Source organism: Staurois parvus, unplaced genomic scaffold (genome assembly GCF_062004578.1).
Source record: "Staurois parvus isolate SC_StPar_1 unplaced genomic scaffold, SC_StPar_1.0 ptg001221l, whole genome shotgun sequence".
Lineage (NCBI taxonomy): Eukaryota > Metazoa > Chordata > Amphibia > Anura > Ranidae > Staurois > Staurois parvus.
This window is the reverse complement of record NW_028319017.1, coordinates 280,822-305,718: the sequence shown is the minus strand read 5'-3', so window position 1 is coordinate 305,718 and position 24,897 is coordinate 280,822. Positions and strand designations below refer to the sequence as shown.

General features: G+C 44.6%; 1 protein-coding gene across 1 annotated transcript in view; it reads right to left on the bottom strand.

Annotated features, from left to right (window-relative positions):
- The window catches only part of CFAP57 (cilia and flagella associated protein 57), a 68,392-nt gene that overhangs the window by 14,073 nt on the left and 29,422 nt on the right, over positions 1–24,897 (bottom strand). The window contains exons 10-17 of the mRNA XM_089660275.1: positions 23,501–23,713; positions 18,337–18,507; positions 14,212–14,373; positions 11,259–11,414; positions 11,076–11,169; positions 6,802–6,992; positions 3,954–4,127; positions 1,186–1,344 (exon numbers count right to left, since the gene is read on the bottom strand). Of these exons, the coding sequence (XP_089516401.1) occupies positions 1,186–1,344; positions 3,954–4,127; positions 6,802–6,992; positions 11,076–11,169; positions 11,259–11,414; positions 14,212–14,373; positions 18,337–18,507; positions 23,501–23,713 (1,320 nt within the window). The remainder of the gene's footprint in view (positions 1–1,185; positions 1,345–3,953; positions 4,128–6,801; positions 6,993–11,075; positions 11,170–11,258; positions 11,415–14,211; positions 14,374–18,336; positions 18,508–23,500; positions 23,714–24,897) is intronic.

The following is a 24,897-nucleotide window of genomic DNA, read 5'->3' as shown; positions in this document are numbered from 1 at the left end:
TATTCATTCATAAAATACAAAACTTCCTGTGAATGGCTGAGCGGCGCTGAGTGAGATGGGAAGTCCCACCACCAGAACATAGCGCTGTATACTGTATATTGCTGAGGCTACATAGCCCTGTATACTGTATATTGCTGAGACTACATAGCCCTGTATACTGTATATTGCTGAGACTACATAGCCCTGTATACTGTATATTGCCCTGCCTACATAGCCCTGTATACTGTATATTGCTGAGACTACATAGCCCTGTATACTGTATACTGCCGAGACTACATAGACCTGTATACTGTATATTGCTGAGACTACATAGCCCTGTATACTGTATATTGCCCTGCCTACATAGCCCTGTATACTGTATATTGCCGAGACTACATAGCCCTGTATACTGTATATTGCTGAGACCACATAGCCCTGTATACTGTATATTGCTGAGACTACATAGCCCTGTATACTGTATATTGCCGAGACCACATAGCCCTGTATACTGTATATTGCTGAGACTACATAGCCCTGTATACTGTATATTGCCGAGACTACATAGCCCTGTATACTGTATACTGCTGAGACTACATAGCCCTGTATACTGTATATTGCTGAGACTACATAGCCCTGTATACTGTATATTGCCGAGACTACATAGCCCTGTATACTGTATATTGCTGAGACTACATAGCCCTGTATACTGTATATTACTGAGACTACATAGCCCTGTATACTGTATACTGCTGAGACTACATAGCCCTGTATACTGTATATTGCTGAGACTACATAGCCCTGTATACTGTATATTGCTGAGACTACATAGCCCTGTATACTGTATATTGCCCTGCGTACATAGCCCTGTATACTGTACAGGGGTGGACTGACAACTCATGGGGCCCCCGGGCAATAGGGAATCATGGGGCCCCTGTATCCTTGCCCAAACTCAAAAAAGCCTATGAAAAAGGTATCAGGGGCATCTCATGGGGCCCCCTACTGACCTCGGGCCCTCGGGCAATGCCCGAGTTTCCATATGGTCAGTCCGCCCCTGATACTGTATATTGCCCTGGCTACATAGCGCTGTATACTGCTTTAGTATGAGGCTGTAAATGACTACTAAAAGATCCACTTTAATTACGTATCGGAAATTGCCATTGGTGGAATCTGCACAGTCAGGTACCCGTGTATGTCCGGGGCTCTCACCTTGTCCTGGATGGTCTCATCCCTCTCCTGGATCTCTCTCTTCAGACCCTGGATGTCCTTCTCTAGAGACTTGATCACCCCCTGCAGCTTCTGCTGTTCCAGCCTCATCTTCTCAATGTCTGCGGCACGGTCTTCGATATCCTTCTGCAGGCTGCTGAACTATACAGGGGACAGGCCACGGGTAAGACTGATTATAAACTATACAGAGAATCCAGAATAACAGATAGATAAAGAAAGAGTGCTCCCCTTACAATTATGATACTGTATTATGAAAATAAATTGTGGCTGGAATAGTGCCCCTCCACTGGTATCAGTGACAGGAATAGTGCCCCTTCATTGGTTACAGTGTGAGGATTGGTCCTCCACTCACTGGTGTCAGTGGGAGGAATAGTGCCCCATCATTGGTGTCAGTGGGAGGAATAGTGCCTCATCATTGGTGTCATTGGGAAGGGATAATGCATAATCATTGATGTCAGTGGAAGGAATTGTGCCTCATCATTGGTGTCAACGGAAGGAATTCTGCCCCATTGTTGGTGTCAGATAGAGGAATAGTCCCCATCATTGGTGTCAGTGGGAAGGAATAGTGCCCCATCATTGGTATCAATGGAAGGAATTGTGCCTCATCATTGGTGTCAATAGGAGGAATAGTGCCCCATCATTGGTGTCAATAGGAGGAATTGTGCCTCATCATTGGTGTCAATAGGAGGAATAGTGCTCCTCCGCTGGTATCAGTGTCAAGAATAGTGCTCCATCGTTGGAGCATCTGCAGGAGGAATATCACCCCATCATTGGTGTCAGTGGGAGGATTAGTACCCCATCATTGATGAGGGGCATTTTGGGGTTGCTTCTCAGCCAAGGGAGTGGGCTCACTCACAGTTTTGCCTAAGAACACAGCCATGAATGAAGAATAGTCCAAAAATTCCTCTGTGAGCAACTTCTCCCAACCATCCAAGAACAGTTTGGCGATGAACAATGCCTTTTCCAGCATGATGGAGGATCTTGCCATAAGGCAAAAGTGGCTTGAAGAACAAAACATTGAAATTTTGGGTCCATGGGCAGGAAACTCCCCAGACCTTAATACAAAATGAGAACTTGTGGTCAATCCTCAAGAGGTGGGTGAACAAAAAAAAAAGCCCCACAAATTCTGACAAACTCCAAGCATTGATTATGCAAGAATGGGCTGCCACCAGTCAGGGTGTGGCCCAGAAGTTGATTGATAGCATGCCAGGGCCACTTGCAGTGGTCTTGAAAAAGAAGAGTCAACACTGCAAATATTGACTCTTTGTATAAACTTCATGTCATTGTCAATAAAAGAATTTGACACCTATGGAATGATTGTAATTCTACTTCATAGTAACACCTGACAAAAAGATCTAAAAACACTGAAGCAGCAGACTTTGTGAGAATGAATATTTGTGTCATTCTCAAAACGTTTGGCCATGGCTGCATGTATCGTTTTGTTAAATGCTGTGTATTAGGACTGGCATAAATGTTGTTCTAGATCAGCAATGGGCAAACTACGGCCCGCAGGCCGTATACGGCCCGGAGGACCTTTTAATCCGGCCCGCGGAGCGTGGCAAACATCGGCTGTCAGAATGTGTGTAGGCGGGGCAGCGTGAAGAACGTGAGGGGAGCTAGGCTCCTCTCACAGTCCGCCCTGAAGACCGGAACGGCGCGGGAACACGGCGAGAGGAACACGCGGAGCAAAGGTAAGTGAATTGACACAGGGGGGACTTGGCTTACTACTTGGGGGGGAATAGTACTGTGGGGGATGAAATACTATATGGGGGATGAATTAATATGGGGGATGAATTAATATGGGGAATGAATTACTATAGGGGGGATGAATTAATATGGGGGATGAATTACTATGGGGGTTGAATTACTATATGGGGGATGAATTACTATAGGGGGGATGAATTACTATAGGGGGGATGAATTACTATATGGGGGATGAATTACTATGGGGGATGAAATACTATATGAAGGATGAAATACTATATGAGGGATGAATTACTATGGGGGATGAATTACTATAGGGGGGATGAATTACTATGGGGGATGAATTACTATATGGGGGATGAATTACTATATGGGGGATGAATTACTATGGGGGATGAAATACTATATGAGGGATGAATTACTATGGGGGATGAATTACTATATGAGGGATGAATTACTATGGGGGATGAATTACTATATGGGGGATGAATTACTATGGGGGATGAATTACTATATGGGGGATGAATTACTATGGGGGATGAATTACTATATGGGGGATGAATTACTATGGGGGATGAATTACTATGGGGGATGAATTACTATATGGGGGATGAATTACTATGGGGGATGAATTACTATATGGGGGATGAATTACTATATGGGGGATGAATTACTATGGGGGATGAATTATTATGGGGGATGAATTACTATATGGGGGATTAATTACTATGCTTACTATGGGGGAATATTACTATACTTACTATGGATGACACATACACATCATTCATCTACTCTTGGTCCGGCCCCCGGGTCCAATATATGAACCCATTGCGGCCCTCAAGTCAAAAAGTTTGCCCACCCCTGTTCTAGATATTGATAAATGAGAGCCGTGGTCTTTATTAAAGAAATTCATTTATGTGGCACTGCATTATATGGACCTTAGGGAACAATAAAAAAAAGAAAAAAAAAGGAAGGAAGTAATGAAGGGATGAATGAAGAAAGCAATGAAGGAACACACAGGAACAAATTAATTTGGATTTATTCACCTTCTTCCTCATAATTCCGTTCTCCCCCTTCAGTCGCAGTGCGGTTTCTCTCTCCTCCCGTAGACGGCGCTCATATTTTATTTTTACATCTTGGATCTCTCGGTCTCCATCCTCCTCTATCTGCTTCTTCGTCTCTTCATACTCTCTGTGGTGTTGTCGGGCCTCATCCTGGGTCTGGTGAAACAGATGTGACATTGGTTTAGGGCAACCTTGCTCATCCTTTTTACCCTGGAGGAACCCTTGAAATAATATTCAGGTCATAGGGCAGCCCTGCTAAACCCAATAAATCAGGGGTCAATGGGAAAAATGCTCCTTACATTGGTTATCAGTAGGAAAAATGCCCCCTTAAAGACCGCTAAGAACATCATTGGTGTCATGGCATGAAGGCACTACCAAATCAGAAATCAATCTCAACCTCCGAAGGAATCCTGATTGAGAATGGCTACTTCTTTCACAAAGCCTCGAAAAACTTTTTTTTCATTGATCTAAAGCTGGGGTTACAGCTATGCATTTGGCAAAACCATCACCAACTGCTGGTATGATTGTCCACACCAAAGTCTTTGCTCGCAATAATACAGCTCTCAAATGTGTGCCAGGAACATCCGTGGGCAGTGGCATTACTAGGGGGGTGTGGGGGGTGCGGTAAATAAATGTAAAATAAAAACACAAATAAATAAAAGATAATCATATATACTTTGTCATATCTTGCCTCGACTATTGTAACTCCCTCCTCATTGGCCTACCTCATCGCAGGCTATGCCCCCTTCAGTCTATCATGAATGCTGCTGCCAGACTCATCCACCTTACTAACCGTTCTGTATCTGCCAACCCCTCTCTGCCAATCCCTGCACTGGCCTCCACTCAGTGTCCTCCACCCTTCTCTGCCAATCTCTCCACTGACCTCCACTCAGTGTCCTCCACCCCTCTCTGCCAATCCCTCCACTCTCCTCTACTCAGTGTCCTCCATCCCTCTCTGCCAATCCCTCCACTGACCTCCACTCAGTGTCCTCCACCCCTCTCTGCCAATCCCTCCACTGGCCTCCACTCAGTGTCCTCCATCCCTCTCTGCCAATCCCTCCACTGACCTCTACTCAGTGTTCTCCACCCCTCTCTGCCAATCCCTCCACTGGCCTCCACTCAGTGTCCTCCACCCCTCTCTGCCAATCCCTCCACTGGCCTCCACTCAGTGTCCTCCACCCCTCTCTGCCAATCCCTCCACTGGCCTCCACTCAGTGTCCTCCACCCATCTCTGCCAATCCCTCCACTGACCTCCACTCAGTGTCCTCCACCCCTCTCTGCCAATCCCTCCACTGACCTCCACTCAGTGTCCTCCACCCCTCTCTGCCAATCCCTCCACTGGCTTGCAGTTGCCCAATGGATAAAATTCAAAACTCTAACAAAGACATATAAAGCCGTCCACAACTCTGCCCCAACTTACATAACCGATCTTATCTCTAAATATCACCCAAACCGTACTCTCCGCTTCTCGCAAGACCGCCTAATCTCTAGCTCCCTTATCTCCTCTTCCCATGCTCGTCTCCAAGACTTCTCCAGGGTGTCACCCATCCTCTGGAACTCCCTACCCCAATCTATCAGATTATCACCTACTCTACTTGCCTTTCGGCTTTCACTGAAAACCTTTCTCTTCAGGGAAGCCTATCCCGCCCTCTGCTAATTCTGGTATCCTCTACTCTTCCAACCACTCCATCCCCCACAGTGACTACCTACTGTACCACTCACCCCCCCTCCTAGATTGTAAGCTCCCAGGATCAGGCCCTCCTATCCCTCTTGTATTGAACTGTATTGTTGCTGTATTGTCTCCCACTATAATGTAAAGCGCTGAGCAAACCGTTGGCGCCATATAAATCCTGTATAATAATAATAACAATGTTCTAAAAGGTTCTAATGCTGCGCAAAAAAAGACCAGTGTCTTTATCTAACAAAAAAGGCAGGTTTGGTCCATCAGTTGGCTTGTGTTTGGGCAATTTGGGGTAGACGGCACTCCCGCAAAACCCAGATGGCAGCCCATGGTGCCCCAGAACCCTGACTGGGATGGGCTGCTCCAAGAGTCTCCTGTAAACTGGTAGCAGTCTCTGGCCATGTCCTTAGGAACAATCTCTAACAGTCTCCTGTAGCATGGCAGTAACATTATTTAGTAAATGACAGTTCTCCTGTAACAGAGCAGTCTCATGTAATGCGACACTGCGGCTCTCACCTGTAAAACGACAGTCCAGCATAAAGTCGGCCAAACATGAATTGAAATTCGTCCAGTTCAGCAGGGACCGTATGGGATTAGATTCGCATATGGGCAGACTGATTGTGCCCAAGCAGATCCATTGGTTGACTTGAGTACAACCAGCCTGTTCGATTTTTCAAATTTGATTACTGCACGTGGCAATAGGCGCTGGCGGTAATCATTGTGTTACGCCCCCCACCCCCACCCCACCATCAGAACACAACAGGGCTGCGGGAGGCACTCTCCCATCAACACTGACTGTGTTGATGGGGGAATTGAGTGATATTTCACATTTGATTACTGTGCGTGGCAATAGGCGCTAGCGGTAATCATTGTGTTACGCCCAGGGGCGGACTGACCATTTGGAAACTCGGGCACTGCCTGAGGGCCAGGGGTCAGTAGGGGGCCCCATGAGATGCCTCTGGTACCTTTTTCATAGACTTTTTTGAGTTTGGGCAAGGACACAGGGGCCCCATGATCCCCTATCCCATGAGGCTAAGTGGGCCTCCTTTTACAGCACAGCACTGACTGGAGTCAAGGTGGGAGGTTGCACCATGCGTTGTCCCCTCTGCTACAATACCACATTGAAACGTTCGGCTCTCCTGTGCTCACCTGCTGCAGCTGGGACACCTTATCATGCAGTTTAGTTTCGTAGTACTCAGTCAGTTCCTCTAGAGCCTGGCTCTTACTCTCCTCCAGTTCATGCAGCTGACGCTCATCTTCCTCCTGCATCCGCTGCGACTTCACCTGCAACTCCTGGTACTTTTCGTACTCCAGCAGCAGCTTCTGGTTATTGGCCGTCTCTGGAGATGTAGAAAAAGAAGAATGAAAAAAAAAACAACAGGCACAGAACACAACAAGCAACCCATCATAATCTACCTTTAAGCAGCACAGTGGCTAAATGGTTAGCACTTCCGCCTGGCAGCACTAGGGTCACTGGTTTGAATCCCAACCACGGCACCACCTGCCTGGAGTTTGCATGTTCTCCCTGTGCCTGCGTGGGTTTCCTCCGGGTACTCCGGTTTCCACACTCCAAAGACATGCTGGTAGGTGAATTGGCTCCTGTCTAAATTGGCCCTAATATGTGTATGTATGAATGTGAGTTAGGGACCTTAGATTGTACGCTCCTCGGGGGCGGGGACTGATGTGAATGTACAATATATATGTAAAGTGCTGCGTAAATTGATCACGCTATATAAGTACCTGAAATAAATAAATACAATAAATAATTGCCCAAACTGACTAGTGCAATCTGATGGTGATGATGGGTTACTGCACTTTGCATACAGTATTTGTATTGCTGTTTGCATTGCCTTATTAAATTAAATCAATTATTTTTACGTTATTTATGTCTTTCTGAGCATTTTAATGCGTGCTAAAGTAGAATTATAGCAAAAAATCTAACTACAGGCGTACCTCGGTTTACGAACGCCTCGGTTAACTTAATTTTTTTTTTTAAGTTTATGAATGAAAATCCATTAAATATAATTCCTAGGTTTACGAATTTACGAACGGATTTATTGATTTTCAGTGCATTTACAAATTTCTTTTTAATCATGTCCCTGTACAGTACCATGCCTTTAACCCCTTCCAGTCCGGACACTTTCCCCCCCTTCCAGTCCGGACACTTTCCCCCCCTTCCAGTCCGGACACTTTCCCCCCCTTCCAGTCCCGACACTTTCCCCCCCTTCCAGTCCTGACACTTTCCCCCCCTTCCAGTCCGGACACTTTCCCCCCCTTCCAGTCCGGACACTTTCCCCCCCTTCCAGTCCGGACACTTTCACCCCCTTCCAGTCCGGACACTTTCACCCCCTTCCAGTCCGGACACTCCCCCCCCCTTCCAGTCCGGACACTTTCCCCCCCTTCCAGTCCAGACACTTTCCCCCCTTCCAGTCCAGACCCTTTTCCCCTTCCAGTCCAGACACTTTCCCCCCCTTCCAGTCCGGACACTTTCACCCCCTTCCAGTCCGGACACTTTCACCCCCTTCCAGTCCGGACACTTTCCCCCCTTCCAGTCCGGACACTTTCACCCCCTTCCAGTCCGGACACTTTCACCCCCTTCCTGTCCGGACACTTTCCCCCCTTCCAGTCCGGACACTTTCCCCCCCCTCCAGTCCGGACACTTTCCCCCCCCTTCCTGTCCAGGCCAATTTTCAGCTTTCAGCGCTATCACACTGTGAATGACAATTGCGTGGTCATGCAACACTGTACCCATATGAATGTTTTAACATTTATTTGAGACAGATAAAACTTTATTTGATGATATTTATTCACCGCTGGGATTTTTATTTTTTTTTTTTGCTATATAAATGAAAGACCAAAAATTTTGAAAAAAAGTGTTTTTCTTATAAAAGTTTGCAAATAAATAATCTTTCTTCATAAATCTTGGCCAAAATTTATTCAGTTATCTTTTTAGTAAAAAAAAATAACCCAAATTATTTTTTAAGCAAAAATTATAATTTTTCTAAATTTTGTTTTACATTTTTATTTTTTTGATATTATTATTTATTTATTTATTTAACATACTGTCACCCTAGCAGTACAGTGTCACCATAGTGGGGGATGATGAAGATTTTTTTTTACACTGATTGCTTTTACACCCATAAAGGCTGTAAAAGCAATCATTTCTCTTTCTCTCTGTCTGCATTCTTGCAGCCATTGAGAAATACTGTGAGAGCTGTGATTGGTCACAGCTTGTCACATGGTGCAAGGCTGTTGTGAATAGCTCTGTACCCAGATTGTTTTATGTATGTCATATATTTAGCTGCTTACCTGGAGTTTAGCTGTTAATACGCCAAAAAAATTACCAGAGCTGTCCCTAATTGATGTATATGTGTAGATCTTTCTATGTACCGATGCACTACTAAAGCAATATATGAGGTCTGTCTGGAAAAGTCCAGCCATTGTTAATATATCGAGAACGGTTTTCACAACGTCGATGTAACCTGGCATCCAAGGACTGGATTGCACATGCGTACACAGTGACGACTTCACTGCACTAGTCAGTGGAGGCCCTAGACCGCAGGTGTCAAACTGCTGGCCCTCCAGCTGTTGCCAAACTACAAGTCCCATGAGGCATTGCAAGATTGACAGTTACAAGTATGACTCCCAAAGGTAGAGGCATGATGGGACTTGTAGTTTTGCAACAGCTGGAGGGCCACCAGTTTGACACCCCTGCCCTAGACCTTGAGTAAGCATGTGTAGTGTTTGGCCATTGCATCAAAATGACTCAGCAAGTAGAGCAACGAATCTGCATCAAATTTTGCATTACTTTTGAACATTTCTATTCTGATGATCTAGGAGGCTTTCAGGGACTATGCAATGAGTGCAACGCATATAAAGGTGTGGCACAAATGCTTCAAAGATGGTCGAGAATCTGTTGAAAGTGATCCATGTTATAGAAGGCCTACAACAAGCAGAACACCTGGGAATGTTGAATGTGTACAGGCTGCAATGCAAGATCTAGAAGCTGACCTGAGTGTGGGTGGGATGCAGCGTGGTAGGCCAGCGACAAAGAATATGATACAGGCCAAAGTGGATGAGAACAGTATATTGAGAAAGTCCCAACAATGCACAGTTCAAGCCCGGAAGAAAGACACATCCAACCATAGCCACCACAAACAAGAGCAGAAGATCGTTACCTTGAAATGATGCTGACGGCCTCTACAGTAATGTGGCCTGGCTGGTCCACACCTAAAGGGGAGACTTCCTCAGAGGGCACAACCTGGTCCCATTCCCTACTCCTCTGGAACCTCTCCTTGCCATTAAACACTGTCCCTAACAGATGGGAAACCTGTCCCTACACTAGCTACTCACACAAAGCATGCCAAATCAGGGAGCCAGGGACTTAAATAGGTTCTGCTCTCACCCAAGATGGCCGCACCAGCATCCAAAAATACAGCTGTCTCCCTATGACAACAGGAAGTCATAGATCAATTCCTCGCGCCTTCTTTCCCTTTCTGCATTGCCTCTTCGGTCAAGCACCACCAACAGTGGGGAATACCAACTACACCTGCCTACATAGAGATTCCAAAAACTTCTGTGTTTGAGATCTTTTTCCAGGATCTTTACATGAACCGTGTCGTAGCAAAATTCGTTCCACAACTTCTGCTGCCAGAGCAGAAGGAACATTGTGCTGCAGTCGCTGATGACTTGCTTTAAACTGCAACCAGTGAACTAGATTTCCTAAAGAAGGTCATAACCAGAGCTAAATCTACAGTCTACAGCTATGATCCAGAAATGAAGGCCCAGTCATCGCAATAGAAGTCATATCTTTGAAGGGTACTGAGGTGTCATTGTCCTATATACCATGTTTCTTGTATCTTCTCCAAAAAAGTCTCTATTTTTTATATTACATGGCTGGATACTTTCTGGACAGACCTCATTTACTAGCAAACACAAATGCTCCTGCGCTTGGGGATGGACTTGATGCAGGCTATAACCACATTAAGAATGTCCTGGAACATGCACACCTTGCTGCCCTCAAATAGACCGGGGGAATCCAAATATACTGAATGAGGAAAGAACAAACAGAGGGCGCACAGGCCTAGGGCATTACCATAAAAAAATGTATAATAAAAAATAAAGTAGGTGTTGTACTCACAAATGACAATAAAGTCAAGGCACTTCATAAAGAACAGCTGGGTCAACACCAGTCCGCAATAGGGAGTATAGACATCCAATATGCTGACGCGTTTCAAGTACTTGCCTCTTCCTCAGAGCCCTAACTTTATTGTCGTTTGTGAGTACAACACCTACTTCATTTTTTATTAAACATTTTTTATGGTAATACACTAGGCCTGTGCGCCCTCTGTTTGTTCTTTCCTCAGACCTCATATACTGTATGTACAGTATGCAGACATATTTCCAAGTGCCATCTAACATACCCAGATCCTGCATCTCTTGAGACTGTTTTTCTATAAGTTCAGCCATGTCCTCCTGATGTTTCAGCTCTTGTTTCTCGGCTTCAGCCTTTAGGATCTGGTGAAGGAATTGGACAGTTAGTAGCGCACTCCTTTGTACCAACCAGGGAAGGTTGATGACATTGGGGCTTTAGTAGAAGGTTGTACCTGGTTTGTGGTCTTCAGCACCTCCATTTCCTGGATGAACTTCTCAGTCAGCTCTTTCAGCTTCTCATTATAATTCATGTCTTTCAGGCGGAGTTGATATTCGTTCTCCATTTTCAGTTCCTCCACACGGGTCTTTAGCTCCAGCATCACCTGGTTCTATAAAAACGACAGGACTGTAAAAACCAGAGGATGCTCATCCCACCTCTGCATAACTTTATTTTCTCTGCATTAACCCCCACTTATGCAGCCGGGTTACCAGCCTGCTTGGGGCATCTCATCATTAAACAGAATACAAAGTCAAGGTCCCCAAGACAAAATTAGTAATTATATTCTGCGTAGCTGGGGAAGGGGGAGTCACTTTTTATGTTTTGGCCCAACCTGAAGTTCCACCTTAAAGTATAACTAAAGACAAAACGATTTTTTAGTTTTGGTTAGATTGGAGATGGGTTAGAGCACCTATCAAGTTTTTAATGCTGTCTATGCCCCTTTTAGGAAGATTCATCCTCTCTATTTGTCCTGTTCACCATGATCATAGAAGGTGAAACTAAAAGAAAAGACCAAATTTTGGGTTGTCCCCAGAATATTAATAGCTGGAAAATTTTCCAATAGAGACACTAGTTCTGGTGACCTGGGGGTCCCCAAGGAATTCCCTCAATTTTCAGGGATTTTCTTCGACTTCCTGTTTTGGCAATGAGACGGGAAGTAAAAGTAAATCTCCCCAATGGAGCGCACATGGCAAAAAATAAACTGACAGGAGTTATAACCCTCCCTTACTCTATCTAAAATAAAATTAAATAAAATAAAAAACTGATAATTAGAACCCCAAAGAAGAAAAACAAACAATACAAAAACATTTATAAATGTAACCGACTAGCAGTTTAACTATTCCTGCTGGACAGCAGCTTTTGTTGTTCCTTCCTAGTTTCTGATTCGCGCCTGCACCTTCTGCTTCTTGTGCTGTAGTTGGACACAGCACAAGTTTGTCAGCGGGCTTGCAGCCAATAATTTTGGCTGTAACCTGCTGATTCCTGTGGCCAATCACAGCACAGATCTGTATGTGTTAGTAAACACATAAGCCAGATCTGGCTGATTCTTCTCCCTGTTTTCACTTACAGTTCAGAGCTGAAATCAGAGAGGAAAGCCAGCCAGTCTGTGAGCAGAATCAGCAAACTTGTTAGGCACACAGTTAACCCTTTGATTGCCCCCCCCCCCACCCCCGATCACCCATGTCACCCAGCCAGTGCCATTAGTACAGTGGTAGTGTACAGTATTATCACTGATCACTGTGTTAGTGTCACTAGCAATGTCAGACAGTGTCATTCCCAGCCAGTGTCAGTTAGCGCCAGTCCCTGATTCCCCACCACACTACCACAGTCTCACTAAAAGTTGCTGATCACAGCCATTACTAGTATAGTGTCTGTCCAGGTTTGTATCCTGGTTACGGTCAGAACTATACTAGTGTCCCCAATAGTATAGTGTCCCCCAAAACTTTGGCTTTTTTTTCACCATGTAGCAAAACACATTTTGGCCAACATTTATGAAGAAATTAGATTTTATTGGACATGTTTTATAACAGAAAGTAGAAAATATTGTGGGTTTTTTTTTTTTAACGTTCTGTCTTCTTTCATTTATATAATAACAAATAAAAAACCCAGTGGTGATCAAATGGCACCAAAAGAAAGCTCTATTTGTGTGAAAAAAATGACATACATTTCATTTGGGTACACTGTTTGTATGACAGAGCAATTGCCAGTTAAAGTAGCGCAGTGCTAAATAGCAAAAAAGGGTCTGGTCATATAGGGGGTAAAATCTTCCGGAGGCCAAGTGGTTAAAAAAAAAGGGAAGACTCGATGGACCACTTGGATTTTTTGCTGCTATCACTTTTCTATGTTTCTAAAGTGTCAATGCAGAGTGTGGACAAGCTCTATCTGATTCCTGTACTTCCAGATATTAATGTACAATGTGAGCTTGGGAGTGGCAATCTCTTCTGCTATAAGCTATGAAGAAGAATAAAAACTAGAAAAGCTACAATTTCTGGGGAAATTGTGTCAAGTGTTCTTGCCTCCACCAGTAGTCTACAACTGGAGTGGGTGGAGTAACTGGGTGGAGTGGGCGGAGTAACTGTTGTGTGGTTGGAGTGGCTGGAGTAACTGTGAAAAGGTTGGACTGGGCAGAGTCACTTTATGGAGTGGGCGGAGTAACTGTTGTGTGGTTGGAGTGGCTGGAGTAACTGTGAAAAGGTTGGACTGGGCAGAGTCACTTTATGGAGTGGGCAGAGTAACTGTTTGGAGTGAGTAAAGATAGTAAACATTACACTAACTAATTGATTGATCAAATTTAAAAAGTGCACATGGCAAGCTTGATAGAGTGAGAAATGCATTTCAACTTTTAATTATTTATATAGCACATTTAATTGCAATGTGAGGTGGCTAGAGTGGAGTTTCAATGAATGTCAATGGGCGGCGTGAGTTGCAAACAAATGGTCATATTGTGAAAACTATCAGGACTATGGCTTAGCCGTGGACATTTTTAGTGGCAGCAGGGATAGCTGAACGTTTTGATATAAGATTTGTGTAGGTGGGCTTGAAAATGAGGGAGTGATGGCAGGTTAGAAATCATGTCCTGATTTTTCAACTCACACTCTAGCTTTTGTCAGCTCCCACTCTAGTTTTGAACATTCCGCCATTCATTCCTATGGGACCAATTTCACCACAAAAACGCCAATATTTCGTGAACCATTCGGCGAAATGTTCCACAAAGTAATAGCACACCAATCGGGAACAATCCGCACGTTTCGGGATATTACTGTCTATGTAGTGTAAAAACTGTGGGAGGAGTTAGGGGGGTAAATTTGGCTATAATAATCCGAATATATATGTGAGATAACAGGAAGTGGTTGCTATGCAAGAACACCTAATTAGGTTCTTCTCATAATATGGTGGCTTATGCTTACCTTCTCCTCCAGATCAGACTTGGTAATCAGAACCTCTTCGGCATACCCCAGTTCTTTATCCTTTTTCAGTCCTCGACTCTCTTTGTCTGAGATTTTCCACAGCATTAGGCAGCCATCTTCAGAAACGGACAGAAGATACTGGTCGTCATATGTAACCACCAGCTATAAGAAGAGATTGGGTCACACTCAGGGCTGAACATGCAAGAAACTGAACAGAAAATGAAAATAAAATGACAGATGAACAGTCCATTTATAGCTCGCAAAAGAGGGAAGGAGGAAACTGAAAAAAAAAGATATGAATGACCAAGTCTGTGGATTGAACAGTTATAAGTTATTATGTAAAACGAATGATCAGGTATATACATATTGCCAAAAGCATTGGGACACCCCTCCAAATCACTGGATTTAGGTGTTCCAATCCCCTCCATGGACACAGGTGTATACAATCAAGCCCCTAGGCATGCAGACTGCTTCTACAAACATTGGTGAAAGAATGGGTCGCTCTCAGGAGCTCAGTGACTCCAAGCGTGGTCCCGTGATAAGTGGCCACCTGCGCAATAAGTCCATCCGTGAAATCTCCTTGCTACTACATATTCCATAGTCAACTGTAAGTGGTATTATAACAAAGTGGAAGCCACTGGGAACAACAACAACATGTAATATGACAGGGCGGGGTCAGCGCATGCTGAAGCGCACAGTGCACAGAAGTCACCAACTGTCTGCAGAGTTAATAGCTAAAGACCTCCAAACTTGGTGTGGCCTTCAGATGAGCCCAACAACAGTGCGTAGAGAGCTTCATGGAATGGGTTTCTATGGCCGAGCAGCTGCATCCAAGCCTTACATCACCAAGTGCAATGCAAAGTGTTGGATGCCGTGGTGTAAAGCACGCTGCCACTGGACTCTAGAGCAGTGGAGACGTGTTCTCTGGAGTGATGAATCATGCTTCTGTCTGGCAATCCGATGGACATGTCTGGGTTTGGTGGTTACCAGGAGAATGATACTTGCCTGACTGCATTGTGACAACTGTAAGGCTTCGTGGAGGGGGGATTATGGGGTTGTTTTGCAGGGGTTGGGCTTGGCCCCTTAGTTCCAGAGAAGGGAAACTTTTCATCAGCGTACCAAGACAGAGTCCTGCCTCAACCCCATAGAACACCTTTGGGAAGAATTAGAGTGGACACTGTGAGCCAGGCCTCCTCCCCCGACATCAGTGCCTGACCTGACAAATGTGCTTCTGGAAGAATGGTCCAACCTTCCCATAGACACCCTCCTAAACCTTGTGGACGGCCTTCCCAGAAGAGTTGAAGCTGTTATAGCTGCAGAGGGCGGGGCCAACTCAATATTGAACCCTACGGACTAAGATTGGGATGCCATTAAAGTTCATGTGTGTGTAAAGGCCGGCGGCCCAATACTTTTGGCAATATAGTGTATAATAACATATATACAGAGATTTTAACCCAATCCAGAACATTATTATTATTATACAGTATTTATATAGCGCCAAAAAGTTTGCTCAGCGCTGTACATTATAGTGGGGGACAGTACATGAGACAATACAGTGACAATACAATACACGAGGGGTTCGAGGGCCCTGCTCTTTGGAGCTTACAATCTAGGAGGGAGGGGGTAGTGGTACAGGAGGAAGTGGCTGTGGGGGATGCAGTGGTAGGAGGAGTGGAGGAGAGGAGTTCCAGAGGATGGGGGAAGTCCTGGAGAAGTCCTGGAGTCGGGCATGGGAGGAGGAGACTAGGGAGCTAGAGAGTAGGAGGTCTCGTGAGGAGCGAAGAGTACGGGTGGGGTGGTATGTGGATATCAGGTCGGTGAGGTAGTTTGGGGCAGTATTATGAATGGCTTTGTACGTGAATGTTAGTAGTTTGAATTTTATGCGTTGGGCAATCGGAAGCCAGTGGAGGGAATGACAGAGGGGGGTGGTGGATACGGAGCGGTTGGTAAGGTGGATGAGTCTGGCCGCTGAGTGCAGGATAGACTGAAGCGGGGATAGTCTGTGATGAGGTAGGCCGGTGAAGAGGGAGTTGCAGTAGTCGAGTCGTGAGATAATAGGGGAGTGAATGAGTTGTTTAGTAGTGTCTGGGGTTAGGAACAAACATATTTTAGAGATGTTGTGGAAGTGGAGCCTGCATGAATTTGCCAGCGATTGGACATGGGGTTGGAAGGACAGAATGGAGTCTAGAATGACACCTAGGACTTTGGCTTGCGGGGTGGGACTGGCGTTATTGGTCGTGATGGAGAGGATGGGGGAGCGCGGGCTGGGGGGAAAACTAAGAGCTCGGTTTTGGAAAGGTTTAATTTGAGGAAGTGGAGTGACATCCAGTCTTATATGTCGTTCAGTAGGCAGGTGATTCGGGCGGAGACTGAAGGGGTGAGGCGAGGGGTAGAGAGGTAGATTTGCGTGTCATCGGCGTAGAGGTGATAGTTGAAGCCCGTGGGAGTGTATCAGTTGGCCAAGGGAGGATGTGTAGATGGAGAAGAGAAGGGGCCCGAGGACAGAGCCTTGGGGGACCCCAACAGAGAGAGGGAGGTGGCAGCGTTATATTTAACACTGAAGGAGCACTGGGATAGATAGGAGGAGAGCCAGGAGAGAGTGGAGTCTCTGATGCCAAGGGAGTATAGTTTTTTTAAGGAGGAGGGGGTGGTCAACTGTGTCGTAGGCCGCGGAGAGGTCGAGGAGTAGGAGAACTGAGTAGTGGCCATTAGCTTTGGTGGTTAGCAGGTAGTTGGTGATTTTGAGTAGGGGGGTTTTGGTGGAGTGTAGGGGACGGAAGCCAGACTGTAGGGGATCAAGGAGGTTGTTGTCATTGAGGTGGGAGCTTAGGCGATTATAGACTAAGCGCTCAAGGAGTTTGGATGTAAATGGCAGCAGGGAGATGGGTCTAATGTTGCTCAGGTCGGTGGGATCCAGGGAGGGTTTTTTGAGTATGGGAGTGATATGCGCGTGCTTTAGGGGGGAGGGGAATACGACAGTAGAGAGGGAGAGATTGAAGATGTGGGTGAGGGAGTGTAGGATGGAGGAGGAGGGTGACCGGAGGAGTTGTGTGGGGACAGGTTCAAGGCGGCAGGTGGTGAGGCGGGTTTCTGAGAAGACCTTAATGACCTCTTCAGTGATAGCAAGGCTGAACATTTTTGTGCCATCCGGTCAATTTTGGCTTATGGTGGCTTTTATCTTATTGCGATTACGTATTGTGTTTTCATAAGGAAATACAGTTAATAAAGTTCACCTTTACCACAAAACTGGCTATACAAGTAAGGGGGGGCCTATACAGTGCTATACAGTGCTGCCCCCTGGAGGTTGGTCTCACAAGGGGTGATCCTAATATCTCAGTGAGAATGAGGCCATGTCACTTGCTGCTTTCATCTACACAGCCCCTCTTGGGCTAGGCCTTTTGGATAAGTTTGGGGCAATTTTTGTTAACCGACTGCAAGTCTAGGTGGAGGATGTGTGGCCATCAGGTTCCTTCCTCCCTTGAACGGGGGGGTCGTCTCTATTCGGGAGAGCCTGTCACCTTGTACTTGGTCGGCTTCAGTTGACCATGAGGAGAGGGGTCTGCCAGGCCTTTTGGCCACGTGGCCCACAAGTGTGCTTTGCCCTAGTCAAGAGAGTAGCGAAGTTGGGTCACGGTAAGGTCCTAGTTCTTCGGGAGGTGGACTGGAGACACACTGTTTGTGTGTGTTTTTCACGTGCATTTTTTTGTTCACTTACAGATGTTGTGTTTTTGCGCACCATCGTGGGTTAAAGAAAAAAATGGAAAGAGAGAGCCACAGGCACCCTCCAAACTGTTATGGCAAGTCAGAAGAGTGGAGGTCGTTATAGCCAAAGAAGGGCAACACGTTATTAATGGTTTTGGAATGAGATAGCCAATAAGCTTATATACGTAGGTGCGATGATCATGTGTCCACAAAGCGTTGGCCATTTAACACAGATTGCCCGGTCTTACAAGAAGTTTAAGCTAGGGTTTCTTTAGCCATATACCAGTATGTCTCGAGGGTTTCTGGTGGACACCAAAGAAAACCCACATTTTTGCTAACATCACAAGCCTTTATTTTTGTAATTGGAGAGAACAACATCATTTATAGTGCATTTTCTAAAAGTAATAAATGCTTTGATCTCACCTTTATCACTGGCCCTGCATGGCCCTGGTACTCGTTATATTCCTTCTGCGGAGGAAGGGGGCATTTCATGGATCGTACAGTGCCGCTGGCAGTGCCCGTAAATATCATCTTTCCAGAGTGAGAGATCGTGACGGCCGTATATGTGACATCAAAGGACGGAATTTCCTTGATCTAATGTTAATTCAAATAGTAATACAGTGAGATTGTGGCACACACAAAGGGGTACCCTGAATCCCTGGTGCCCAACCAATACTGAGTCAATCCCCAAGCTCAGGAGTAACTGGATTTTCCACTTCTACACTGGTGGATCTATTGTTGCTAGGAGGGTATTTGTTGCAGGCTGTACAGAGATCTATTTTACTGCTTTTCTTTATATCATTAACAAGTTCCAATACAAATTACTTAGCACTTAGCTTACTTAGTTCTGTATTCCCTAAACGGGGCCATACTGGAATAGAGGTAGGAGGAACCAAGAGATGGTGTTTGGAGGTGAGTTGGGGGGGCAGAGACAAGGGGTGACTCCAAAGAGGGAGTACCTGCACCTATTCTCTGAGAAAAAAGCCCTGATCATTCCCATGTTCTTTGACTATATCATGTTGTGTGTCTTCTGACTCTGATAATGAATATTCACTGAATTTTATGTACGTCCTTTTGGTGATGTTGGGGCCGCACCTGAGTCCCCCTATATCAAGAAATGTGACCACCCCTGACCTACACAGAAAGATTTCTTCACAGTGAGAGCTGTGAGAATGTGGAATAGACTCCCTCAAGAGTTGGTTGTGGCCAGCTCAGTGGATTGCTGTAGGAAAGTCCTGGATTCTTTCTTGGATACACAGAATATAACTGGATATAACATTTATAGGTAAAGTTGATCCAGGGAATATCCGATTCGATCCGATCAGAAAGGAATTCTTTTCCCAGCAGAAGCAAATTGGATTGTGCTTTGCTGGGTTTTTTTGCCTTCCTCTGGATGAACTGTGGGTGCAGGATAATAACTTTTTTTTTCTAAGGTTGAACTGGATGGACATTTGTCTTTTTTCAGCCAGACTAACTATGTAACTATGTTATGTGTGTGTGTGTGTACATTATGTGTGTACTTGTGTGCGTGTGTTATATGAAGAATGTTCTATACAGGGTCAGCACTTGCTAATACTGTAGTACACAGCAGGGAGCTGAGCCAGGCGCATAATGGGTCATTTTGCTATAGCACAATTATTTTTCACCTAGCTTTGGGTATACTCGGAAATCTACTGGAAGTGGCAGCAATTCCTTTTTTTCTGGCCCTCTTTTGCATAAAGAAAATAGAAAGAATTACAAGTACTTCCCTTTCAGACTTGCTCTATCTGGCTGAAAACCTTTGAGATGCTCTGGGTTATTTGATTGTGGGTGTAAATTTTAACTTGAGCTACTGCACTCTGTAAACCAGTTTTATTAGCAGAAGGAAAGGAGAAACTGGAAACCATATGGAAAATAAGTCTATAACTCCTCCTGATGACTGCCTTTTAAAATATAAAATATGTTATTTATTTACCTGAATATATATATATATATTTATTGCTCAGCATAAATTAGTACATCCCAACAGATTTGTCTGAAAACCTTTCCTTATCAACATTTTCTATGCGACACTATACTACAAAATATACCCACAAATGAGGGCCATTGATTGCAACCAAGATTTGTTAGTTTGCAGACACAAAAAAGTATTTTTCCTAACAAATTAATTCAAGACCATGTTGCAAAAATGAACACACCTCAATGAAAGTCTTAAGGGTAAAGCTAAATTTTAGAAAACAAAATCCTAATTAAGAAGAATTCAACTCCAGGTGAGTCTAATTATTCATTAAACAGGTGTTGATTATAAAAGGGCGTTACTTAACGAAGAAAACCCCTCCTATTTCATGCTGTCAGCAATGGCACCACATGGAAGAGAAATGTCACAAGGCCTGAGAAAGAAAATATTTTTCTTTCTTTCTTTCTTTCTTTCTTTCTGAAAGGTGAAGGCTACAAAAAAAAATCAGCAAAGCTTTACTTTACTTATCAGTCAGAATACTGTAGCAAAAGCGATACAAAAATTTAACAAAGATGGAACTGCAACCATCTCACAGAGATGTCCAGGCCGTCCACAGAAGTTAACACCTCAAAAAGATGAGAAGGGTTGAAGAAAATCACCATGCAAGTTCACTGCAGTTAGCTAAGGAAGCAGAAAGTCAAACTGGGGTGATTGTTTCCTGTGACACAATACGATGTACACTGCAGAGGAATGGCATGCATGGGTGTTGTCCACCAGGGAAGCCTCTCCTAAAGCCCATGCACAAAAAAGCCCGCCTAGGGCCCATGCTGAAAAAGAAGAAGACTACTGAGATTTGTACTCTGGAGTGATGAGACCAAGATAAATGTTTTTGGAACTGATGGCTTCACAACTACATAGCGCTGCAAAGCTGAGGAGTACAAAGAAAAATGCACAATGTCTACAGTGAAACATGGCAGTGTCCTTCTGTGGGGCTGCATGAGTGCTGGTGTCAGGGATCTGCATTTCATTGATAGTGTCATGAATTCACAGATGTACTGCTCTATATTGAAAGAGAAGATGCTCCCATCACTCCATCCCCTTGGTCGTCATGCACTTTTCCAACATGACAATGATCCAAAACACACATCTAAGGCCACTGTTACATTTCTGAAGAAGAACCGGGTGAAAGTGATTCCGTGGCCAAGTATGTCTCCTGATTTTTCCCTGAGTTATGAGTCCAGTCAAAAATTCTCGCAATTATCACCGCTTTATAATATCTCTTGAAATCTGGGAGTCCTAAACCACCTCTCTCTTTAATTCTAGTCAGCGTATCATAACGTATTCTTGGTTTTTTATTCCTCCATATGAATCCCAACAGCATTTTTCTAATTGGAATCATTTGGAATTTGTATAAAACTTTGGGCACAATTATCATTTTAATCAGATTTATACGACCCATCCAAGACGGATTTCGACTCCCCAACCTCTTCAACTCCCAACCCAACACCTACGTGGAATTCTGAAGAGACAAGTTGAGCATCGCTCTCCATCCAGCATCCAGGCTCTAAAAGAGGTCGTTCTTGAAGAATGGAAAAAGATCGATGTTGCAATATGTCGCCAACTTGTTCATTCCATGCCTAGAAGACTTGGTGCTGTCCTTACAAATCATGGAGGTCATACAGAATACTAGATGGAGTAGTTTTTGTTGTGGGGTGGATTCATGTTTGCATCAACTAATTTGAGTAAAACTAAAGATTTTGTAATTAAGTTATTATTAACCTTCCTGTCATGTAATGAGCCAAACAAATGTTCTATAAAACTTAGTTTTGTCAAAAGTTTGGAAATTGTTCTGGTGTTCTTTGAGATATTGATTAAAAAACTTTTCAAAAAGGGTGTACTCATTTATGCTGAGCATTGTATATAAATATACAAATATGCACTGCTCAAAAAAATTAAAGGAACACTTTATAGCATCAAGTCAATGGAACTCCTGGGATATTGATCTGGTCAGGTAAGTAGCAGAGGGGGTTGTTAATCAGTTTCAGTTGCTTTGGTTTTAATGAAATGAACAACAGGTGCATTTCAGATGGGCAACAATGAGATGATCCCCAAAACAGGAATGGTTTTACAGGTGGAGGCCACTGCCATTTTTTCCCTACTCATCTTTTCTGACTGTTTTTGCTAGTTTTGCATTTGGCTAGGGTTAGTGTCAATACTGGTAGCATGAGGCCATACCTGGACCCTACAGAGGTTGCACAGGCAGTCCAACTCCTCCAGGAGGTTTGCTGTGTCTCCCAGCACAGTCTCAAGAGCATGGAGGAGATTCCAGGAGACAGGAAGTTACTCTAGGACAGCTGGACAGGGCCGTAGAAGGTCCTTAACTCATCAGCAGGACCGGTATCTGCTCCTTTGTGCAAGGAGGAACAGGATGAGCCCTGCCAGAGCCCTACAAAATGACCTCCAGCAGACCACTGGTGTGAATGTCTCTGACCAAACAATCAGAAACAGACTTCATGAGAGTGGCCTGAGGGCCCGACGTCCTCTAGTGGGCCCTGTGCTCACTGCCCGGCACCATAGAGCTCAATTGGCATTTGCCATTGAACACCAGAATTGGCAGGTCCACCACTGGCACCCTGTGCTTTTCACAGATGAGAGCAGGTTCACCCTGAGCACATGTGACAGACGTGAAAGGTTCTGGAGAAGCCGTGGAGAACGTTCTGCTGCCTGTAACATCATTCAGCATGACCGTTTTGGTTGTGGGTCAGTGATGGTCTGGGGAGGCATATCCATGGAGGGACACACAGACCTCTACAGGCTAGACAATGATACCCTGACCGACATTAGGTATCAGGATGAAATCTTTGGACCCACTGTTAGACCCTATGCTGGTGCAGTGGGTCCTGGGTTCCTCCTGGTGCAGTGGGTCCTGGGTTCCTCCTGGTGCTGTGGGTCCTGAGTTCCTCCTGGTGAAGTTGGTCCTGGGTTCCTCCTGGTGCACGACAATGCCCGGCCTCATGTGGCAAGAGTATGTAGGCAGTTCCTGGAGGATGAAGGAATTGATACCATTGAATGGCCCCCAAGATCGCCTGACCTAAATCCAATAGAACCCCTCTGGGATATCATGTTTCGGTCCATCCGACACCGCCTAGTTGCACCTCAGATTGTCCAGGAGCTCCGTGATGCCCTGGTCCAGATCTGGGAGGAAATCCCCCAGGACACCATCCGTGGTCTCATTAGGAGCCTCCCCCGACGTTGTCAGGCATGCATACAAGTACGTGGGGGCCACACAAACTACTGAGGAACATTCTGAGCTGTTGCAATGACATTTCAGCAAAATGGACTCGTCTGCTGTATCATTTCTTCACTTTGATTTTTGGGGTGTCTTTGAATTCAGTCCTCTGTAGGTCGATCATTTTCATTTCCCTCAAACAATGGAGCATCCTTACATTCGTAACACATTACATAGATATCCAGCATGAGATTTCTCCCCATTGAGATCTGATGTGTTTTCAAAGTGTTCCTTTAATTTTTTTGAGCAGTATATATATATATATATATATATATATATATATATATATATATATATATATATATATAAACAACTTATCTTCAACACTTATAAGAACGGAACAATAGACCTGGTTACTTTACCTGGGAATCATTAATTTCCTTCAGCGTCTGGTCAGATCCAACAGCGAAAATGGTTTTGGAGTCTGGCATTAGGGCGACGCAGCTGTAACTGCAGCTTTTCAGCACGCATTCAGATTCCCTCTTACCGGTGAGCGTGTTCCATTCATATACGGCGCCATCCGTGCCGCAGGACACCAGTTTACTGTCATCTGTACTCCAGGCCACAGAGCGCACCTGTCACATAGAGGATCGGACTTCACCATTCATTGTTATGCAAAATTTCCATTTTCACTATGAGGCTGATTTATATCAGAGAGCGGATATTGATATCGGTTCAATCTTCCCCAGTATTATATATTTACTCAATACCATGACATAGATTTTGTGTCCCATTCGTAAAAATGTCTAGTCAGCATGCTGGGAGCAGTGGTCATTCTTAGTGAAATACTGTAGCAGTCAATGCTTACTACAGAACAACAAAATCGTATTGCCGTGTATTGGTTACTGCACTTTACAGAAGTTTACTGAGCAAGTCTGGGAGTGCCAACTAGACATGAGCGGTTTTGTTTCTGAATCGAAATTCTGAAGAAATTTTTGTAGATTCAGATGCCTCCAAATTTACAACAGTAACAAATTTACTGTAAATGAATCCGAAATAATGAAATTAAACTATCCGAATCTGAATCAAATTCGAAAAAAAATTTGAAAACAAAATTTAATTCGAAAACAAATTCAAAATGTAAACTTATTGTTGACTATTGCTGGTTTCCTTAACCTCTTGGCGCCGGCCGAACGCAAATGTGCGGCTTCCTGGCGTCTGGGCCTAGATGCCGAGCGGCCGCACATTTGCGTTCTATTAAAAAAAAAATACATGCTGAAAGCGTGCGCCCTGCCCGCTCCCAGCACTCATGTCCGGTACTCACGGAAAGGTCCTGATTTCCTCTTTTGATCGGGACCTTTCCCGATCATGTGACCGCCGTGACGACGTGTCACGGCGGTCACATGACACTAAACCCCGCCCCGCCTCCCAGCTTCTGAAACTCTTAAAGGGCCGGGTGGCACCGGCGCCAAGGGGTTAAAAGACTGTGTGTTATTGAACTGTATTGTTGCTGTATTGTCTCCTGTTATATTGTAAAGCGCTGAGCAAACTGTTGACGCCATAAATCCTGTATAATAATAATATTAGTGCTAGGATGTCTTCCGAAATTCGAATTTCTAAATAAATAGAATAGAATAAAACAGAATAGAATAGAAACTAAAATAATCGAATAGTTACATAGTTAGTCTGGCTGAAAAAAGACAAAAGTCCGTCCAGTTCCACCAATAAACAGAAAAAAAAAATGCATCAAAAACGCGTAAAAAACGCAATGCAGAAAAGGCTCACATACAACCTGCATAGGTGTGAACCTAGCCTATCT